The sequence below is a fragment of the Gadus morhua genome, chromosome 19, assembly GCF_902167405.1.
Source record: "Gadus morhua chromosome 19, gadMor3.0, whole genome shotgun sequence".
In the NCBI taxonomy this organism is placed as follows: domain Eukaryota; kingdom Metazoa; phylum Chordata; class Actinopteri; order Gadiformes; family Gadidae; genus Gadus; species Gadus morhua.
Window position 1 is genome coordinate 20,202,223 of NC_044066.1, and position 22,613 is coordinate 20,224,835.

Below are 22,613 nucleotides of genomic sequence, written 5' to 3' on the forward strand. Positions count from 1 at the left end.
ACATTCAAATAATAAACAAAGAACGGTTGATACGTTGTTTTCTATGAACAGTTTATTGGCCAGCATAAGACTAAATTAGGTAATCCATACAAAAAAACACTATTTACATGGAATGGAAAAGAGCTCATATTACACATTTTACTCCAAATGTGAGACATCTGTTTTCCACAGTCCTGACACCTTATTCAACCGAAACAATACATATTAAAAAAGGGGCATTCAGTATAAAACGATTAAATATGTAGGCTACATTTAACACACAGCCTATGACCTCAATCCCCACAGGATCAGTCACTGAGCTCCTCTTCGTCACTGAAGTATGCACTCTTTTTGATCCGGGGTTTCTTGGAGTCGTCAGAGGTGGAGGCTTGAGGTCTGTCGTCGTTAACGGCAGCTGCTTGTTCCCTGTTCCTCTTGCGTTGCCGCTCACTGTCCAGACTAGCTTGCTGTGAAGGACACACAAACAGAGAAGAAGGAAGATGGCACCTCAAAGAATGGAGAGTTTGTGGCGGTGTCTGTTTGCAGGGAACGAAATGGAATCCATCCATTCCATTCACACTTAGAGCTGCTGAAGGGACGATTTGAGATATGTCAAGAGAGAGAGAGAGGGCAAAACCAAAGAGAAAACAAGCAAAACAAAATTCCCCTCTGTTTCTCCATCATTTGGAAGTGTTGCATTCAGACCAACCTGTGGTGGAACGGTGAGACCCTTATTGATTCTAGGGTTGTGCGCCAATGTGATTGACAGGCAAGATGGATTCTCAAAAATGAATCACAAATTAGATAGCCTGATTGGTCAGGAATAAGCAGTGAGCGTTCGCGACTCTGAATACAGATACAGAGGCAGGCAGGAACGCAGTATAGCGAGACAGATTAACATCTGACAGGATGGCTGGAGGATTTCTAACAGCTCTTGAATCTTACAGACAGCACCTCACCTAATACCATTGAAAAAGTTGATACAGTGATTCCCAACCAGAGTTACGTACATTACTAGGTGAACGTGTTGTGTGGTTCCGAATAGGTAAAACGGAACAATACAGTACAATGATCATGCTACTACTGTAAGCAGCTCTTCAAATGGTGTTGTACGTAAGATTTCAGAGCTAATATTTGAGTGAATTTGTTAGAAATGGTTTAGCCAAGCTTCCATCAGCCACAGCAATGCTCTGTGGGAATATCTGTTTTATTGGACATCGCCTGCCTTTGCATGAGCCTATTTCGATTTTGTACTGCTCCTGGCTTATTTCTGATCAAGCAGGGCGTCTCTTTCCTGTCAATCATTGAACAGCAACACTACTCTGTGATGGAGAAATATAGGGTGGGAGGGAGGGAGGCACGTCAACAAGGTAAGCAGGGAGACAAGGGGATTTTTCTGTAGATTATTTTCTAAATCTTGCTGTCTTCTACTCTTTTCAGCTCTCTCGCATTAGTACTCTCCGATCTTAACTACAGCAGTTTAACCAAGGCCTTTTCCAAATGTATGTTATTCTGTTGTTTGCTCCAATATTGCTCCTATCAAACTCTCTGGGCCCTTTGTTCAGGTATGTTGGACCAAAGATGGTTTATGAAAACCTGGAGCGGTGCATGAAATTGTTTAGGTGTGGATGGGGGACCACTTGTATAAGACAGAGAGCACAGTGTAACAATGGTTACCAAAGGCAATTTTTTTTTTTTTTCAAACCACATTCTCTTATTCTTTAGAGGAGTAGCAAGTCTACTAAATGTGACAAAGTAGACAGTGCTAGTGATCCAAAGATAATGATTTTTCAGTCACACTACATTCTCTCTGTTTCCGGAGCAGTAGCATGTCTAGTTAGATGGACTTTAGGTACCAACCTGGAATGCTATAGCTTGACTTAGGCTGTCCAAGGCTGGGTCTTCACCTCCCTCTTCCTCACTGTCTTCTTCCTCTTCTTCGCTAATGAGGTAAAAAAAAATCAGGACGAGAGGAAAATAGTCGTTTGACAGTTTTGGTTATTTGTGTATTGTTAATTGTTGGTGTCAGATTTATTTATTTATTATTCTTATTCTTATTATTTCCCTTCCTCCATCCTTGTGTCTCTCTCTTGTACACCCACTAGCACCTGCCATAGAAAACTCTTTGGTCATTGGCTTTTAATTCCATTTGAGTTATTGTGCTGAACTTTCACTCTTTTCAACTTTCACTTTGAATTGGTTATTCTGTGTGTATAAATTATGATTGTCATATTCTTTTATGACCTAAGCCACCTTAATGGTCTATACTGTACATTCAGTGCATATAATAACATGTTTACATTAATTTACTTGACTGATACACACATAATCATTCAAATTTTGACCTATAGGACATGGAGGTGTGTGTGTGTGTGTGTGTGTGTGTGTGTGTGTGTGTGTGTGTGTGTGTGTGTGTGTGTGTGTGTGTGTGTGTGTGTGTGTGTGTGTGTGTTATGTGTGTACTTTATTTTTATATTTATTTTGTGTATTACTGCATCAAACATTCCTCCAAATCGAAATGCACATTTTTAAAAAAGACATAGTATTACATCCAACATATGCATTTAAATGTAGCAAATTCTACATAATAAGGCATTATCATATATAAATGGGACATTGATTAGAGCTAAGGTGATTACTTACACATGATCTGTCTGTCCTGCCTTTTTCTTCTTCTTTTTCTCTTTCTTCTTTGGTGGTTCTCGCTCTCCCAGCATGTTTTTAGGGCACGCATAGCTCAGGTGTCCCGGATCCTAGTGTAGAAAACAAGAGTGTGAGAGCATGTATGGACCATCTCTTACTAATGGGGATATCGCCATTTTCACAGCCATACATTAGATCACTTTAACAGTAAAGACGGCAAAGTCTTTGAATGTTGGACCACTTTCAAATATTGATACATTATTTATCTTATCATGTTCCAACATGTTTTATAATTTGAATCTATTAAAAATATCAACTTTTTTTGTAACTGATACTGCTATCCCTAGCCCTTAGACCCCGGAGAAATCCAACCACCCATGTATATAAACCTTCTTCTGAACATAGAAGATGGACAGACTTACCCCACACTCGTAGCATTTTGTCTTGTCTTGGTAGTTCCGTCTGCGGATGAACTCAGTTGTCCGCCCGTTGTCAACAGCAATGCTTGCCTTCACTGTTCTGCCAAACAGCTGAAGGAAAAAGAGTTAGCTGTGAACAGTAGGGGCCGGAGAGAGCTGTGCTGTTATGTCTAAGCCCATCCTCCTCATAAATGACATGGACCTACAAATTAACAGTAAGTCCCTGTTTGCAGCCAAGGCCAAAATAAAAAAAAAGGAAGGAAGAAGGAAAGTGTAACCAAGGCCTTGGATAAAATAATCTCTAATCCGCACCCCCTGGGTTCTTACACAATTACATAAAAAATATATCTAGGTTTTGTTATTAGGGACATCAATGAAATAGCTCAAAGCAACAATCTTTGTATTCACTTTGACTAGATCCATTTAGTCACTTAGTAGATATGATGATTTGAGTTACTAGTGTGGTTAAAAAAGAAAGTAAACAATCAATCTTGGGAGTGAATAGAGGCCTACACATTCAGTCGTCTTTGGCTTTAAGGTAAGCCTGCACATTCTGTGGAGTCTCACCTCTTTGTTGTTTAATGCTCGTGAACAGTTTTGGGCTGATTCTTTGTCCAAAAAGAGAACAAACGCCACTCCTTTAGATTGGCGTGTCTCCTTATCCTTTACAATTGTAACCCTTGAAAAACACATTGCCACGTTGTTAATATTATGAATTATATTTTCGTAAGGAGAATTTACTCATGTGGATATACTAACAAGAAACTTCAGCACAACAACGTATGGTTGAGGACCACACGCAAGATACAGGTTCTTGAAAATAGGGTTTTTGATGTGATGCACTTACTTCACAACTTTGCCATACTTGGTGAAAAGCTGAAACAAAAACAGATGACAAATACCTCAGTCGAAATTGGTTGCAAACACGGTACACTTGGAGTTAGTCTATGCAAATATATAACACAATCACCAAGTATTGATCATATTGTGGTTTAAACTGCTACAATACCTTATGAAGGTCGTTGTTGGTCAGAGAAAAAGGCAGATTCGACACATACACAGTGCTCTTACTTGGTGCCAAACCCCCGCTCATGTTGGTCTCATCTGGTAGGGTACTGGACATATAAATTGGGTTTAATAAGTATGAATTGTCAAAGAAATGCAGACGCATGCATAATAACATAAATTGAAATACTCGTCTACCATTCTTATTACTTTAACAGACAACTCACCCACAACGTGAACCCCAATCAAAACGATTATAGTATGGTGAAATGAAAGGATTAAAAACCTGCTAAAGTCTAATATGAATATGTATTATGGTGCGAATCCAACGAAAACGAAAACATTATGTCGCAGGGCAGTGACGTAAGGCGCGCCTCGTCCAATCAGAGCCACTGTCACTGCAGATACCGACGAAGTCGAGGTGAGACTCTTTTCCTAGCATACATGCTACAGCTACATGGTTATTGTTTCGCTTTCATACCAATTATTGGCATCTGGTCAACAGGCTCACGTTGCCTTAAACAGTTGGCGTGGTTTTATTCAGAGATTGGTGAGGCTAGGTCGTTCTGAGCCGAGGTAATGTGGTTATTTCTGAAGAAGCTGTATGGTTGGGGCATTAGCAATAGTGTCATTCTGCCATAAGAGACCATAGGGTAGGAATCTGCCTCAACACAAAGTTAACTGTTGTACTTTAAAAGTTACACCTCTGCTCAACTATCTGTAGTGATCAAGTTGTATTAAAACTATTGGATACACGTATGCATGTGTGAACACTGCTGGAAGATTACAAAAGTGGGTCGTCTTGTAACGTTGTACGCAGTCGTTCACTTTCGCTTACCTCTGATGCATCTCCAATCATCTCAGTTCTGGGACATTGCAAGGGATGCACTTCAAATGCATACGCGCAAATGCAGTTTCGTTAAAAATGATACACAACTATACATCAATGATTTCAAATATTTAAAAGAGGCTCGTCCCCTTGAAGCCCTCTTCTAGGAGTCAAAGTTCAATCTTTGCATTGATCAATAATAGTCTTGCCTGCTTGCACTAAACTTGTCTCCATCTTCCAATAGATCGGGTTGAAGAGCTTTTTTTGTTTAACCTCTCTGCAAGATATTTAGCTAACAAGTAAGTCTCTTTTCATCCTTGTTTTGTATTTCTTTATTCAACAGTGGCTTAAAAAAGCACCATAAAGTAGAGGATGGTATTAAAGACATTTAAAACAACTATAAACTAAGATTAAAATATACTATACTCAATAAGAGTTAAAATATAAATGTGATCTTTAACGGTAAAGGTAGGTATTAAGGTAATCTTCTTTATGAAACTGCCTGTTAATCCTTGGTCTCCCCCTTCCAGTGACGTATAGAAGAGAAAGGAGCACGCGCGATGTTTACGAGGAGCGCTTCATACCAGACAGAGCTGTGAGTCCCTTGTTTATGTCGTGACTATCCTTAGCCTAGGCATGGTTTGATTTGGTTTTACATTGGACCAATCATAACAGTTGATTGGACCCTTTAAAAGTATTTGTAACTGTGGATCTCTGATATTGTATCCCCATTCTCTCATTGTGAGAGACATTCTGTCTGTTATGCATGACAAGATTCGACATTAGTGATATGCATCCGTCATCTTGTCGGATGCAAATCTACTCTAATGGCTCGTTCTATGATTATCTAATGAGTCTCAGGCACCGAACAATGTAAATGAGCAACCTTTTTAAAAGTACCAAAACGTAAAATCTACACTGGGCGTTTATAAGTGGTACCGCAGACCAAATTCGCCAATCAGATAGAGTTCTGTCCGCCAGCACCCTTCTACACAAACTCGAAGCTCAGGCCGGTTGCCAGGTTGAAAACATTGTACATACAAGAATAAAAAACAAGCCAAGCACGACTATATATTTTGACAATGACAATTGATAAGATATTGTGCACATTTGCAGTTTATTTATTATGATTATAAACCAGCTCATCTAGCATCTGTCTAGAAATCCTTCCGGGCTCTTAGTTGCCGCCATCTTTCAAATTCAACTCAAAGATTTACCAATGTTTTAGCACAGCTTTGTCATTGAGCTTTTGCAAAGGAGGCCAATGCTTTTAAGGTTGGGTCGAGTCTAGTGCTACCTCAGTTGATCCAGTTTGTCTGCTCTTCCAATTATTTCATATCTTGCAACGCAGGGTGCTCTGAGAATAGTGGATGATAACACAGGGCAAAACAAAAACACACATTCGGACCTGGAATGGAAATGGCAAATTAAAAGCTCTGCTCTCTCCCCCTGTTATCCCTAAAGCCCATCCAAGCATGTTTTTGGTAGGCTACAAGGTTGAAGTTCACTTATATTAATTGGATTACATCTACGGGATACGTGGATGTCCACTGGCTGTAATTGACCAAAGAAGGCGAGACTGCTGAAAAATACTAAAATAGGATTTATCAGATTCCTCTGCAGAAATGAGGCAATTAACCTAGGTCACTGTTGCCTTCTAATTAGTGTCCACGCAAACTGATGTGTTTGATGGCACATTTCCACCCAAAATATATTTTAATTGGGATAATATGTACTCGACCTTGGTAAATATTTCTCAGTTTCAGGAAGCCCTGGCTCTCTTTTTTATATTTTTATTAGTGCGATAAAAAGCCAAAGTGCATTTTTTATGGAACATCAAATTAGGGCAATACTTATGAAAAAGATAAGGACATATCGTTAGTCTCCATCTTGTGTTCATAATCTATCCAGTATGAGCTGAAGTACCACAAATAAGAAGCTTCACAAGCTTTCCAAGCGGCTGTACTCCTTTGGGTCAAGTTAGCGGTATCGTAAGGCTCAGTCGGGACCCGGTTTTGGTTCTGCGTTGGGTTTTAGTTAGCGGACCAATCACAGCCCTTGCTGCTGCGTCGCCTCGACGCAAGGTAAAACGTTTTTTTTGGAGGCGCACGTCAGGCCCCTGCGATGGACCCAATGAGAGTCTGCGAGGGCGTAACGTGTCCCCCGCAAACCCCCTTGCGTTGCGTCGACGTGGAAACGTCACGAAGCCTTTTACCCCAGAGTGATGTAGAGCGAGCGACGGCGCCGATGGGGTCCGTGGTGTGACGTCTCCCCATGTGTTCCCTCCAGATGACGTACCCCCGAGCGCCGGGGGGGGGCGGCGGGGAGAGGAGGGGTCCGTTCGGCCGCCCGGACGAGGACTACGGCCGTGGCGGCGGCGGCGGGAGCGGGGGCGGGGGCGGCCGGGGCGGTGGCGCGGGGGGGTACGAGTACGAGGGAGCCCCTCGGTACTTCCCCAACGGTGGCGGCCCTCGCAGTTACCACGCCGAGGAGCAGAGGGGTTACCATGGCGACGGCCGCGGCAACCCCCACTTCCCCGCCGAGCGCCGGGCCGGACCGCCGGCGAGAAGGGTGAGCTATGATTTTTTTTATTGGTTGTACTTTTATTTTATTTGTGTCCGGGGCGTCTTTACAGCCCCCCCCGGCTCTGCACTCTCCCATTATAAGAATCTCTTTGGCCGAGCAGTGTGGGAGAAAACACGGATTACTCGGCCACCTTACATCACCAGACCAATCTCGGAAGTAATGGTCTGGAACCTATGTAGCATTAGCATTGTGTCAAGTCTTATCCTAGATATCTTTGTTGTGTTCGGGGGAAAGGGTTAACCTTGAAATTGTAAGTGCTAAGTTGGCACTTGTTTCTATGAACATCCTTACTGTACCGAAAGGGATGTGTTGTTGTTACTCTTCTCCTGACAAATTTACCTATCTAAGGAACTTTGGTTAAGCGTATGCTAAAGTGCCAAAATGTAAATGCAAATGTAAACAGGCCTCTCTGTTCATTTTCGTTTTACAAGGGGTATTGCCAACGAGCATGGACCAAAAGTCCTCTGGACGCCATTGGAAGGAAGTCTTATCAGAGCAGGGAAACGTTCGATTTAACCAAATCCTGTCGGAAGTACGGCAAACACATCTTTCCTTATCAACGACAGCTTTAAAAGCAGCTGTTTGTTCGTCTTTTAGAGAAAATACACCGGCCAGTTTGTTCAATACTGTCGTGTTTCACATCCGTGGGAGCCATCATGGCTGTGTACGAAAAGGTACAATAGGTAAACAGTTGTGTTTTGCCCAAGCAGGCTGGAAAATATGTCTGAAAGGAAGGAGTGGGCTGCCAGTTGCTTCCGCCAGAGTAAATAAAACATTGAGCTTGCAGATATGTCTGTATCCCAGGTTAGGGACACAATGTACATAGAGGTAACTCTCACTAAAATATAGACGTAAGATTGGGAAAACTAGGAAGAAGCATTCTCTGTATTTAATGGTGATACAATAATGGTGTCCAACATCTATAGTGGAGTGCTGGTCTATGCCGCCCCCTAGTGTTCACTCTGCGCACATTCTAGTTAAGATCAGTGATTCAACTCCATGGGGATGAAGAGCTGTATTTTATGGAAACCTTATACTCTTACACGTGTAGACTTTTAGGAGTGTGAATGTTTTTGCATCCACGTAAGCGGGGGTATTAAGGCAGCACTTAAAGCGTCCGGGATGTGTATTATTGATCCTAAAGGATTAGATTTGCTGTACGAGGCGGGTAATTGGAGGACGACGAAACGTTACACCCTCCTCCGTTTTGCACTTGGTGATGTAATGGTTGTTTAAAGAAAACAAGCCGGAATATGTTATTTTTTTATTTTTTTGAATTCTCTCCTGGTGTCGTTCTGACCAGAACCGTGTGATTGTTATGTGTGCTTTATTGTTTGTCAGGAGGAATACCCATACAGAGTACCCCGGGAAGACCCCCATCCACCGCGCACGTCCGAGTTTGGGTAAGACTTGCTGGTTCAAATCTGTGTTTGACCCAGCGATTGGCCCTGGCTGAAGAGAACCCTTGCCCTGTATATTTGTTTCTTCCCCCATTATGTTCAGTTTATAACTGTGAAGTAAGGCACATTGGATGACTTTTAGTTGCGTGAGTAAACTATAAAAAAGTGCAGGTATATCTAATTTGTCTGATTTTTTTCCATGTCTTTTGTTTACATTGTCCTTGTTGCTTACCTGCTGCTTGCCTTTCAAACCAAATATAATCCCCTTTTTGAGCTATTTGGGTACTTGGTTGGCATTAGAGACCAATATTTACAATTGATATGAATAGTTTTTTTCATGATGGAATATAAACCCCATCGCCGTACCACAACACAGTCCGGCCTGTGCTAAGAACCAGAGTTCGGTGGGCCCTGCCTCTGCTCTATCCCATAGGGATGGCGCGGTTTGGTCTAGGGATCAGGGGGGAGGGGGGGGGCTGCCTCCATTCTTCAATAACCTAGTGTGAAAGGTTTATTTGTATAGTACAGTACATCATAAATCACGGACGTGTGGTCCAACCTGGGTCGGCCCTGCCTCAGCCTCATTCCTTCATCCCTTCGCGGTGCTCCATTCAAGGCAGTCTCAGACCGGCTCTCAGAGACCCGGGCTGGCTGCGGCTGAGCGGTGAATTATACTTCTGCGCCGGTCCACTGGCCTCCGGCCGGCTCCCTCGTGGGTCTCCAAACCGCGGGCGTAGATCACGGAGGTGGCTGCCGTAGCTCAAACGCACCCTCCAGAGAATGAACACACCGAGATGGCTTTCCTGCTATGACCCGTTAGAGGAGTTGAAGGGGTTTTCAAATGTACTTGATCATTTGTACAACGTTTCTTTTTGTTATGAAGATCACCAGATACTCAGTAACTCAATTATGCTGCTATTTCAGCGCAGCTTTATGTTTCTACTTTAAATGATTTGGCCGGGTTTTTTATAGTTTAATTGATGGCTCTTTCGAGGTCCAGATTACAATCAGCCAGTATTTTCGTGCGGCTCAGCCCCCCCTTCTCGTGGTGTAGCCACGATCCGTAATTGGGCAGTTGGCGATCCATTGACGCCCATTCTGTTCCAAACAGCTTTGAGCTGGTTACGAACCAGCTCCCAGGGCTGTGATTTGGTTTGTCAGAAACAAGTGAGCGCATGCAAGCTGCCCACCTGCCAGACTCAAACTAACATGTATGAAAAAAAAAAACGCATCGAATAAAAGACTTGGATCTAATACAATACTTAAAAAATATATGGAAGACGTATGCACATACACAATAAAATAGTATAAATGTTAATATGTGACACTTACATTTTTTGCAACAGTCATTGTAATGTAAAAAGAACATAAAATAATATAATACTTGGGACGGGATGAGTCATCGGGTCCAGTGTTGATGTTGGATTCTGGCGTCGGGATCCTTGACGAAGCGCAGGAACGGAAACAGTCGTGTCCACATTCCTGGACCATTATCTGGGCCCGCTGGACCCATTCCACCTTGTGTGTTTACACCATATGCTGGTGCCGGGTCGACACCATATTAGGCTCTCTCCTCGCCCTCTTATCTGAACACTGCTCTTTGTTACGTTCCCTGGGCTGCTTTTGCTTTTTGTTCCAAACACAGAGTCAGGTTCAATATCACTTTAGGTTCTTAAAAAAGATAAAAACCTTTTCCGCCCGTGACTGAAATCCACCCACGGATGTTTTGGAGGGAAAAACCTAGGATGGGAGGATGTGAAGTTCCCCGACATCAGGGGGTGTGGGGTTCAGTGTGGAGCACAATCACCACTTTTTAAATAACCGTGAGGTGAATGGGTTTCATCGTTGCTCTACAGCAGTGGTTCCCAACCTTTTTTCTCCAGGGCCTCCCTAATTCACTTCTGATGGAACACGCGAAATTAAATCATTTTTCGCCCAAAACCTGCTTTTGATATACTGTCAGCTGACATTTTTCCATATGTTTTTGCTATCGAGTCTGGTTTGTTTGTCCGAGGTCGTCATGGTAACGGCGGGGGGGGCGTGACTTAGCGGCAGGTCTTCTTGCCGTCAGAGGCTTCACTCCCCCCCCCCCCTTGGCTCTCTGGCGCCCCCCCCAGGTTGGGAAGCACTGCTCTACAGGACTTAAGCTTGATGGTGCAGCTTGAGCGTCTTGATCTCTGCACAGGGATGCATCGGCATCTCGTCTGCAATGCAATGCACATCATGCAGTGAGTCAGTAGGGAAACACGATGGCCTCGCTAGGCGGGATTATGTAGTGGGCAGGATGTTTGAATCCCCCGGTTCTGTGTTTGAACAACAACGCCTGCAGGCCATCTGAGTGAAGGCATCTCTGAGCGAGACGCCCCAACCCCTCCCCCGCTCGTGAATCTGTGCCTTTTATCTAATGAGATGAAAGGGCCGAATGAGATTACAAATTTTGTCTTGGATTAAATCTGTCTGCTGAACGTTAAATCATTTCCTGGGAGTCTGGCCTTTCTCCCGTGCAACCACAGTTCTTTGAAGCTCTCTCCCTAAAAGAGGCATATCAGCGTATAGAGTGTGTGTGTGTGTGTGTGTCACTGTGTGTGTGTCAGTGTGTGTGTGTGTGTCAGTGTGTGTGTCACTGTGTGTGTGTGTGTCCCGATACTGATACGTATGTTTATGGCTCCAGCCCTGCCAGCATGCGAGCCCCGCCTCCCCACCCGGTGCGCACCCAGCAGGGCATGTATCCGGCGGTCAGGAGCCTCCCAGAGAGCGGGGACGACTCCCTGATGCAGGCCATCCTCAGCCTGGACAGAAGGTAGGACAAGGGGGTGCGGAGGAGGGAGGCCGCTTGAATTCAAATCTGGAGCCCGGTTTGGGCGCGGCTCGCTGGCCCAAGACGCTAGTCTAAGCTAGCTGGTCTTGTAGGGGGGACCAGGTTTGATGAGGTCCAGCGGTCCTTTTGCTACTGGTTGTTCCCTCAGTGGAGTGGCTATCCTGCCGAAAGGTCCTGGGTTATACCTCCAACGAGACCTGCACGATTCCTTGAGCAAGGCACCCTTAAAGGGGTAGTCCGCAATTTTGGACATGATTCCCTGATTCCCAAGGTAGCCTTGGTGTTCTTCATCATTGGAGACAGTTTTCAACACATTTCATTCAGTCCTTCTAGTTGCAGAGTTTGCTCGTGCTAGGCTAGCGCACGGCAACGGGCAAAGCTAGCCTGCTAATAAATCAGTCTTACCCACTCCACAGTACATACGAGGCAAATCAACTATAACGCCAGTAATAGTTGTAAATGTCTGTGTTGATAGAATAATGTTAGAAATAAAACCAACCTTGCATTGCATTGCATTTTGATGGACTTGCTGTGTCTCAGCAGCAGTGTTATATTCCTGGTAGTAGGCTATGGCAGCGGCGGACTGATACGTAGGTTAAATTCCGCTGCTGCAGAGAAAGTAGTCCCTCAAAATGCGATGATTCATGCGATGCGATGCTATGGCTGTCTCTGTCTCTCTCTATATCTGTCTCTCTCTCTGTCTCTGTCTCTGTCTCTCTCTGTCTGTCTCTGCCTGTCTGTCTCTAACTCTATATATCTGTTTCTTTCTTTCTTTCTTTGCCTCTCACTTCCTTGCCTCCCCCTCTCCCCCTCTCCCCCCCGCCTCCCCCCTGCGTTCCCAGCGCTGAGGACAGGGAGTCCTACAGGAGGAAGGCGGCCCCCTTCCCGCCCATCCGCGAGCGCTCCCCGCCACGCCGCACCGAGCTGCCGCGTTCCCCCCACAGCCGCTCGGGCTCCAGCGTCAGCAGCCGCAGCTACTCCCCGGAGCGGGCCAAGGCCCTGCCCTTCACCCCCCAGCAGGGCAAAGGTGAGCCGGCCCCGCCCCTTCCCATGATGCACTGCGGTCTATTTGATGCAACACCTGCATTGTAGCTGTCCCATGCTGTTCCTCATTACTATGACCATTTCCATTACAAAAGTATTATATTTCGATTTTATTTTGTGTCTATTTTTCAGTTTTTGTAGCATTTGTGGAAAGTTAACCCGATGAACGACCAGGGAATGCATTTGAATTATGTTTGTCAATGATTTGCCTGATTGCTTCTATGATTTTCTGGCTCTGCAGCTGTGGACGCCCCTGAGGGACATGCAGTCGATCACCTCTGGGGGGCGCACTTTCCCCTCCACAGCGGCCACGACGGTTTAGGTCAGTGCCGCACACTGTAATTTGAGTCTCCCTGCTATCACCCACTGTCCTTCTGTCTTCCATGCAGTTCCTTCTTTTAATCCATTCTAAGGGAGTAGATAATAAACGATGGAGGGATTTGGATGTCCTTCTTGATTTAAAATGTCCTCATTGAGCGTGGTATATTATATTTTAGATATTCTTTTTTATATATATAATTACTAGATTGCACAAAAACGAATACAATAATGTAATTTCCAGGCTTTGCAAAAAGACTGGGTTTAAGATTCCACCTATTCCACCTACGTCTACCACTAGTTAATACTCTCGAAGTAAGCAACTGTATACATTTCGGTCATTTCCAAAACAACTGTGAATACGGCTCCATATTCTGTCGTGTCTTTAGTTGTAAAGGCATTCCGCGTATCGCTGCCAATCAGTCATTAAATGGTAATATTTCCTCCATTCACTCACCACCGAGTCATTTTCAGTGGTAGTCCCAGAAAACGGTATTTTACACACCAACGCCATAATACGAAAATCGTCTAGGTCTGGAGCCGTATCAGGGAATTTCTCAGAGCTGGGAGAAATGCATTGAAGCTCTGTAATTGACTGTCTGGATCGCTTTCCATCAAGCCGAGGGAACACCAGAGTGGTGTGTCACGCTGTGGCTGCAGACTTATTTTCCTCCCTGGTTGTAATCTGTCTCAACGGCTCCGTTGTGGCTTTTAACTGGACATCACTGCTTTTATCGATTTTGTTTATGTTTTATGCCCCGATCCTCTTACTAATATTTGGTTGTTGCCAGTTTTCCAAGTGAGTTCTGTCTGGATGACTCAGCAGAAAAAGAAAACACTTAAGTTGTTCATCCGTTAATGTCCATATTAGTGGCTGTTTGTAGAAAAAAATGTTGTAGTCAAGATAAATGAAAACATATTTCGGTTTTGTGGGCACAGCATAAGCATCCCGGTCTACATAACGGGCTTTGGATTGTTAAAAATACTCATATAGTGGTCAGCATAGTGGTTCCATTATCCTGTGTCTAAACTAGCCAGTTCAAGCGCCCCTACCCCACCCAAAGTCTCCATATTATTCCATTCAGTTTCTGCCTAGTGTCACATGTTTAACCCTTATTTAACATCTCACTTCATTTAAATGAAGGCAGCAGCATCATGTAGTGGCTGGGGTGTTCGAGTCAAGGACTGAAGGAACTGGGTGAGATCCCAAGTGTCCACAACCTACCTGCGGACATCCTTAAGCTAGATGCCCTAACCCCTACCTACTCCATGATCACCTGTATCTCTTGATAAAAATATCTACTAACTAAATGATATGTATGGATGTATGAAGGGCTGATATTGTTATTCTGTTATTATGTAGTCTCGGTGGATTTCAGTGACTAGAAGTGAGATTAGTCAAAATGTCAGACAATTAAATGCTTTAATGTTCCCTTTTTAAAGATAAATCCACTCTTAACAAATCCATAGAGCCATGATTTATGTCCTAGAGAACCAACCCCAACAGGTCAATCACGAATGAAAACAAACGCACGTGCTGGGAACCAAAGCAGGCTCCGGCCTCCGCTATGATTTACACTCTTGACTGCTGTGGTTTCGGTCACCCAAACCAGAGGCTAGACCAGAAGTTGTTCTCCGAAACAAGATTCTCGGTTAGGCACGGTTCGGGAGCAAGGGCCGGACCGTGGACAAGGTTAAAGACCTTACCGCCCTTTCCCAGACGGTAATTTGTGGCTTTGGCCTGGTAAACTTCACAACGCCACTAACCGTTCGGCTTCTGAAGTTACTGCTGCTTTTATGAGGCCGGTCACATGCTCGAAAGGCCCCGACGAGTTTTGACATGTAGCCGCCATCGCGGCCGGCGGATTCCCCTTGCAGTTGAAGAGGTCATAGTTTATTTTCACACTGTGGCACACTGGCCATAGTCTCATTGATGGTGGAAGCGTTCCACAAAGGATTATATCGCTGTTTACTCGGTTCAAGAAATACAACTATGCTGTGTTGGGTTGGTGTGTTGACATCGGACTGACATGTCAAGGGTTTATGCAGCTAATTATGGGTATGGTAATCGAGAAACCTAGACGGAGTAAGAGCGAGCCGTTGCTAATGTCGTCGGCACACTACATCTGTATCTCTGCTACCCCCGCGCGTGTGTGTGTGTGTGTGTGTGTGTGTGTGTGTGTGTGTGTGTGTGTGTGTGTGTGTGTGTGTGTGTGTGTGTGTGTGTGTGTGTGTGTGTGTGTGTGTGTGTGTGTGATATTCCTAAAGCATAGCAGTCGCCACAGTGGGACGTTGTTATTTTTTCTCCACGCTACAAAACTACCCAGAATTCCCTCCTTCGGTCACAGACACGGCCGATTGGCCACAGAGGGGAACCTTGGGTGGCAGAGCCCGTCTCTCGAAAAGCATTTCAAAATGTCTGTCGCGCCGTGAGGGAAGGCGTAGAGACGGTACGAGGGCACACAGGCAGAGACAGAGCGGGATGAGGTCATGGTCGTTAAAGTGGAAATGTGCGGCGGTCATCATAGACTGGGCGCTGGCCTGTGCGTTTTAGCGTTTCTTACTCACCCCCCACCCCCCGCCCCGGGTGAATGGCAAACTGTCTGTTGGAGGCTGAAGCCTGATTGCCAACCATCTGTTTCTAGAACGTTCCAGATGTGCCTTCTCAGGTACACGTCCGGATGCTGACACAGTGCATCGGCACCATTTACTACCGCACAGCACGAACACACAAGCACACACACACACACACATGCATGCACACGCATGCACATGCATACATGCACACACGCATGCACACACACATGGTTGCATGTACACACATGCATACACATACACGCGCACGCACATAAACAGGCACAGGCGCACACACGCACATCCACACACCGTCTTCCGAGTCCACAGATTTCCTGACAGTAATTCTACCCTCTGCTTCCAGTCATCTTCCTCTCCTCCCCATAAATCCCATGAGGTACGCTAGTGTAGTGGCTAGTGCCTTCCAACGTCCAAACGAATGGAACTGTGTTCAGCCTGCCTTTAGCTGAAGGCATCCTCGAGTGAGATGCTTTACCCCTTGCTCCTCCTGGACGACATGTGTCTGAATTCATCAAGTCATTTTAGGTGATCTGCTGAAGGATTAAGTCCCCTTGACTTGGGTCTCACTGTCTGTACCACCACTCTCTCTCTTTCTCCCTTGTTCTCAGACAAAGTCCCAGGCCTGTCCAGAGATGTCTCTCCGCAGAGCACACCGTCCATCAAGGTGAGTTCATGGAGAGATCCATGAGGAACCACCTGTACACGCAGACACATTACCCTACACATTTACATGAGAATTACGAGCAATGAAAAATACTTTCTCAGTGCATTTAACTTTTCATGTTTTTTTATGTGGGCCCTGTGTTATTTTGCATGTATTTATTTATTTTACATCTAGGACTATATATTTTTGTTAAATTGTTAGTTTTTAATAGGTTCACACATTTTTTTGTTTTACCCACTCGAGAAATCTGTCACGCATTGGTCGATTCTTCATGAACTGTCCGATCAGCGGTTCAAACATGAAACGCAACCGATTGGACTCCAGGTCACAAGGCTCCCATAACGACCTCCAATGCACCACTTTAGGAAAGCACTCCTCTCTACAAGGTCCTTACCCCCACCCCAAAAAAGACCAGGGTTTCGAAAAGAAATGTTTATTTAATTTATAGCATGAACTAGACCTCTATATAACTGTCCAAGGGGGTGGAGGTGGGGGGGGCGGGGCATCTGGAAGCCCTTAAGTATCATCCCCCCCCCTCTCTCTCACTCTCTAGCCCTCTCCCTTCTCATACCTCTCCTGAAATGTTTGGTCCCATTCTGAAGTATGTTAATGGCTTTTAAAGTGGCCCTCACGTGGACCTTGATAGCCGGGGCACCGAGCCCGGGGCCCTTGTTTACCTGGGGCGGGGGGCCCTCTGCTATCGCCCTGAGTCGTTGCAGGTCTTTCAAAAAAAAAATCGTCATTCTTGTCTTTGCACTTCAAAACGTGTCGGCTCTGGATCGGGGCTGCAGTCACTAATTTCCAGGTCGTCAAACACGGATGGTAAAGTGACCCCCCCAGCGAGCGAGGGTCAGAATTGGTAGCAGGAGGAGAGTGGGGGTGGGGGGGTTAGACGGGGCAGTCTGATAAGGGGCCACCCAGTTGTCGGGCGGAGGTGGTTCCACTTATTAACTCATGAGTCACAGCGCTATCACACGATCTTAACCGCACTCGGCCTGGAATCAAGGCCGGCGGAAAACAAGCACTGCGTGTCGAGCTCTCTGAAACACACCGACGGTGTGTTTCAGAGACACACACACACACACACACACACACACACACACACACACACACACACACACACACACACACACACACACACACACACACACACACACACACACACACACACACACACACACACACACACACCCGACGGTGTGTTTCAGAGAGCTCGACGCGCAGCGCTTGTTTTTTTGCCGGTTTCTCGGCCTTGAAGACACGTGTGTGAGATGTCTCGGATGTGTGACGAATGTCTCAGCAGCCGACCGGTCTAGGAGTTGAGGGGATCGGTCTCGGCCGGGGGGGGGGGAACGCACGCAGGTTGCCCTTGACAACCTGAATCTGTCAGAAGAGCCGTCAGTTGCGGCATACTGGGGGGACGCAAACCTCATGCCTTTACCGATGCATCTAACACCACACCATGCCATAGCATAAAGCTAAGGGGTACGGCCTCTCCTAGCACAGTAGAAGCCTTTGACGTTGGTTGGGGAAGTTTCTCTAATTGTTTAGAAACTAGTTAAACCAGTTCTAATCAATCAATTGATTGAGAAATTGATGATTCACCAAGTTCTGTTGTTTGTGCCAAAGAAAGCCACAAGCAAAACTTGGTTAATCATGACATTATCAGTCATTTTCTTCCACATATCCTAAAACGATGTGGAAGTTGCTGACATGGTCATGATGCTCCTAGTTTAAACATATGTTTTATTCATTCACCAGTACACATATACTGACAGATTTTCTTCCTTAATTAGGGCATCAAGCCGTCTTCTTGAGCAAACCACCACAAGCTTTGCATGCAAGAATGCAAACGCACACGAAAATGGACACACGCACACACACACACAGTTTCCCCAAGCATCCCCTCCCAACAACTGCTGTGATGAAAGTATTTTCCTCGAGTGAACACACACACACACACACACACACACACACACACACACACACACACACACACACACACACACACACACACACACACACACACACACACACACACACACACACACACACACACACACACTCTCTCCCACTCCCACTCTTCTACTACCGTGTTTGATGTAGCCTCGCGGTGCCACATTGTTGCTCTCTGCTCTCGGGGGGCACAGACCCATAACCCTGGGGGAGATGAAAGGCCCCTGCCGTGCCCCCAGTAAAAGCTGCCCTAATGGCCGCCGGCGGCCACCACCCCGGCCACCCCCCCCCTCCTCCTCCCTTCTCCTGCCTCCCTGCTGGGGGAAACTCTACAAACATGGCTTCACCCTGGAGCCAGCCCAGTTCTCGACCCAAATGAGTGGATAGGTAACCGGGAAGGGGGGGGGGGAGTTGGGGGAGATTCAGAGGGCCGGGGGAGGGGGGGAAAGCAGTTTAAGGCTGTGCCCGTGAGAACAAGAACAGGGTGGTCTAGTGGCTAGTGGTTAACCCCCTCACCACCACCACCACTACTCACTACCCCTGCCCAAACTTCGCCTCAAGAAAGGGTTTAATTCCCCGCAACATGCAGCGTGTCACTCAACCAGGACCGGCATTGGGTTAGCGAGACACGTCCACCACAAGCCCCCCCCCCCCCCCCCCCTGCGTAGGAAGCACTGCTAATTGATTTAGCTGGAGGTCCAGAAGGGCTCCTGTCATGGAGGTTTCTGCCTTCGCTGTTTGTTTTGCTGCTCCTTGTTCCATCGCTGCCGGGCTTTCTGGACCGGCTTGTTGATTTCGGCCGACATGTAGGAACGTTCCACGATCGGCGTTTTAAAGTCGCTCCTATGCCACGTCTGATTAGGGTTGAATGTGTTTATACGAAGAAGAAATGTTAAAATACAAACGAGTGAACTCAGAGAGCGGGATTGGTTAAGAAATGCCAAAGAAGTCTGGATAGCCGTGCTAGTTTTAATGGAAATAAAAGATAAATAAAACAAATAATTAAACCCTAACATATGACTTCATCCGAATGGATTCTCAACCGCAGACTTGTTAAATCCTTAAAGTAGTTAATGGAAGCATACAAATCATGTCATGCACACAACTTCATCTTTTCAGAAACTGTAATATTTCCAGTTTATACTTTATAATAAAAATTGTCATTCATAAACATCAAAACACAAAATATGACCAATGCCCGAAGACTGGAGGACTCGAAACTCACACACAAACTGAGCACTGATAGTCGATCACACAGAATATCCGTACACATGACCCGTGTATATATATGGGCTCACGTCCATGCACACAAAGACCCTCTGACCAGAATCAATGTCCTCCTATTACAGCTTCAGGGTCTGGGGACGGGGAAAGCAGGAGAAATAATTGGGACGACCCTTTGTTACATGGAGCTCTATATCTATCTACCTCGACTCTCGGACCACACTCGGGCCACAGTGACCTCCTCTCTCTCCGTCTCCGCATAAGAAGGCCGAGATATATCCTGGCTCTGTCCGCTCCCTCGCACACGGTGCATGTAGAGCAAGGCTCTTTAATCAAGGCTGGCCCGCGCAGTTTCTCTCTCTCTCTCTCTCCCCGTAGCGTTTTTCCTCCCCGGTCTTCACCCAGGCCTCTTCTCTCGTCATAGCCCCCTTTTGCGCTTGCGACGTCTGCGTAGTTTGGCCGAGGAACGAGCAGGAGAAAATCAAGCAGCCTTCCAAGTTGGCCTCATTTTCTCCCCGCTCTCTCGGTTCGTCATCTCCCCGTGATTGTCCGTTCCTGAGCCTCCTTTCCCCCCTGGTTAGTCCGTTCCTATAGGCTCCTTGAGAGGGCCGTATGTATTTATAGCTGAAAGTCGGCGCATGTTAATATCTTGTTCATAAAGTAATCTACTCATTTACTCATGCGCATAATCAAATCATTTTTATGTAGGGGATTTAGTTTGAACTCTGTTATGGGTCTTTTTATCTTGGTGTGCAAGCAAAAGGGTTTACGTGGTTGGGAAGGCCAGCTGGCTCTATCAGCGCTTGGCACATCCATCTCCATGTGTTTGCTCAACCTTTTTGTTCCAGCTGAGTCTCTTAAGAGCCCTGTTTTTTTTGCTCCTCGATTGTGTGTGTCTCTCTCTCTCTCTCTCTCTCTCTCTCTCTCTCTCTCTCTCTCTCTCTCTCTCTCTCTCTCTCTCTCTCTCTCTCTCTCTCTCTCTCTCTCTCTCTCTCTCTCTCTCTCTCTCTCTCTCTCTCTCTCTCTCTCTCTCTCTCTCTCTCTCTCTCTCTCTCTCCTCTATGTGTTCAAACTGAATCTCTCTGTCTTCTTCTTCTCCCCCCCCCCCCCACCACCAGGAGGAGGTGCACCCGGTGGAGGCCGAGCGAGAGGAGCCCGTGGTGGTGTTGGCCCCCGTGGCCCCTCTGGAGGAGATCCACAAGGGGCAGGCCGCAGAAGACTTCCAGGAGCGACGTGCCCACGCCATCTCCGCCAAAGCGCTGGACATCGAGAAGGTGCCTCCTCCATCCTATGTCCGGCTTTCGAAAATCATGTTTTCCAATTTGAGCCGGAGTCTTCAAAGGCCCTACACTCTTTTTAAAAGGTCCCATATAATGCCACCAGGTGTGCGTGTGATTAGCCATTACAAGCCGTTTGGAAAATCGACCCCTTCTGATATCACAAGTGGGCGTGTCCAACTAGATGCGTGCTGGATAGGTGAGTCTACCAGCCTAAAAAGTGGACCGTGGACTGAAATATATCCGTCACACATCTAGGTGGACACGCCCATTTGTGATGTCACCAGAGGCTGATTTTCAAATCGGTGTGAGGTTGTGAGGCTGACCACACTCACACCCGGTGTTCTAATACATCACCTTTTAAGAACTGACTGTAATACCGAAGCGTTATATTTCGGCGCGGTGTTGGCGTGTCAAACGTGTCGGACGATAACCAGGCCGTGTCATAAAGTAAAGCCTTTTTCGCGATCGCAAAAACTTGATTCTACCGTTATATATATATTTTCTCTTTCTTCAGCACATATTCCTGGCATGCCCTGCCCCTCACGTCGTGTGTCTCTCTCGCACGAATTACAGCGCCTGGCTGAAGCTCACGCAACAACCACTCATTAATACATTCCCTCCCGTGGCAGAGAACAGCGGTCGGGTCATCGCCTCAGCGAGGAGCTGCGTTAAATGCCTTTTCACCCTGAAGAAATAGTTTATTTTTATGCCTAAAAAGAGCAAGACGTACAAATGACTGTTGGTTACCTGCCAGGTCGGGATGAGAAGGTTTACGAGCTCAAAGCCCAGCGATTACCAACATGTGCCTGCTGGCTCTTGTTGTTTTACGGGAAAAAGGGCCCTATAGGTTCTTGCAAAACACACACACACACACACACACACACACACACACACACACACACACACACACACACACACACACACACACACACACACACACACACACACACACACACACACACACAGCTTCACTTGTGCCTTTTGGAAATACCCACAAGAGAGACAAATTACGCCTGGCACATGATTCCACATTACTCAAGACAGGATGCGGATCAGCACGTCCTTCATATCTAATGCCTCTGCAGGAATGTGAGGTGATGGATGTCTATACACGGGTTATCAATAAACAGAGGCAGCCGGAGTGCAGATGTAACCGCGCACATATGGTGAAACCCATAAACACATTAATGGAGGACATTTGGCAAACATTTTCTATCTTGTTAATGAGCGCTCGTCTGTGTACTGTAGTGTAAAAGATTCCTGGTTAAGGATTCCCACAGTCTTCCACCTCCGCTCCTAATGAACGCCATTCCCGCGATCCCCGCTGCCTTGACGCACCCGTTGAACCCAGCGCTTCCCCGCGGGGCCCTCACGCGAAGGTGCGCAACTGGGGGGGGGGCCCTCACGCGGAGCTGGTGCGCCACAGGGCCCTCTCGCGGAGCTGCGCCACAGAGCCTAAAGGAGCCCCACACACAGCCCAGACTCAAACCAACGGCCAACTGCGTTCATCGCACACCGCAAAGACTACTGCCAACTACACCGTTGCGTGTAGGTTCTGCGCGAGATGCAATAAGTCTCCTTAACATCAGGTGGCGCTAGTCCGCCCCTCCCACACACCTCGCTGGCACACAACCAATCAGAGGCTCCGACCCTCAGACGCCAACGCTCTCGGACCTTACATGTCGAATCGAACCAGACACCTTCCTCGCGGTCCTAAAAGCTTCAAACACGGCTTCCAACACAGAACAGATTTGTTCCCGAACTCGTCAAGGGTCTCCCCGAAAGTTTCAGATGGCCAACGGTTGGTCCAGTGTGTAGCAGCCTTCACAAGCCGCTTCTCAGAGCCCGTTTAA

General features: G+C 46.4%; 2 protein-coding genes across 4 annotated transcripts in view; one reads left to right on the top strand and one right to left on the bottom strand.

Annotated features, from left to right (window-relative positions):
- Positions 1-30: 30 nt before the first annotated feature.
- zcrb1 (zinc finger CCHC-type and RNA binding motif 1) lies at positions 31-4,437 on the bottom strand. The gene is made up of 8 exons (XM_030341416.1): positions 4,274-4,437; positions 4,051-4,156; positions 3,889-3,917; positions 3,609-3,720; positions 3,045-3,152; positions 2,623-2,732; positions 1,840-1,921; positions 31-446 (listed from the first exon to the last, which is right to left on the bottom strand). The coding sequence occupies exons 2-8, from the start codon at positions 4,132-4,134 to the stop codon at positions 288-290; spliced, it is 684 nt and encodes a 227-aa protein (XP_030197276.1). The 5' UTR covers positions 4,135-4,156; positions 4,274-4,437; the 3' UTR covers positions 31-287.
- pphln1 (periphilin 1) overlaps positions 4,421-22,613 on the top strand; it is a 24,368-nt gene continuing 6,175 nt past the window's right edge. Inside the window, exons 1-10 of one of the 3 annotated variants that reach the window (XM_030341413.1) lie at positions 4,421-4,467; positions 5,120-5,174; positions 5,406-5,470; positions 7,165-7,446; positions 8,803-8,864; positions 11,533-11,661; positions 12,522-12,706; positions 12,965-13,045; positions 16,245-16,300; positions 20,599-20,754. In XM_030341413.1, the coding sequence (XP_030197273.1) occupies position 5,174; positions 5,406-5,470; positions 7,165-7,446; positions 8,803-8,864; positions 11,533-11,661; positions 12,522-12,706; positions 12,965-13,045; positions 16,245-16,300; positions 20,599-20,754 (1,017 nt within the window). In that variant the 5' untranslated portion in view covers positions 4,421-4,467; positions 5,120-5,173. The other 2 variants (XM_030341414.1, XM_030341415.1) reach the window with 2 other exon arrangements.

Excerpts from the sequence above, each read along its gene's own strand:
- zcrb1 (XM_030341416.1), bottom strand. The coding sequence starts at position 4,134 with ATGAGCGGGGGTTTGGCACCAAGTAAGAGCACTGTGTATGTGTCGAAT. Across the intron at positions 1,922-2,622 it reads GCAGGACAGACAGATCATGT|CGAAGAAGAGGAAGAAGACA; the intron begins GTAAGTAATCAC and ends TTACCTCATTAG. Across the intron at positions 447-1,839 it reads GTCAAGCTATAGCATTCCAG|CAAGCTAGTCTGGACAGTGA; the intron begins GTTGGTACCTAA and ends TGTCCTTCACAG.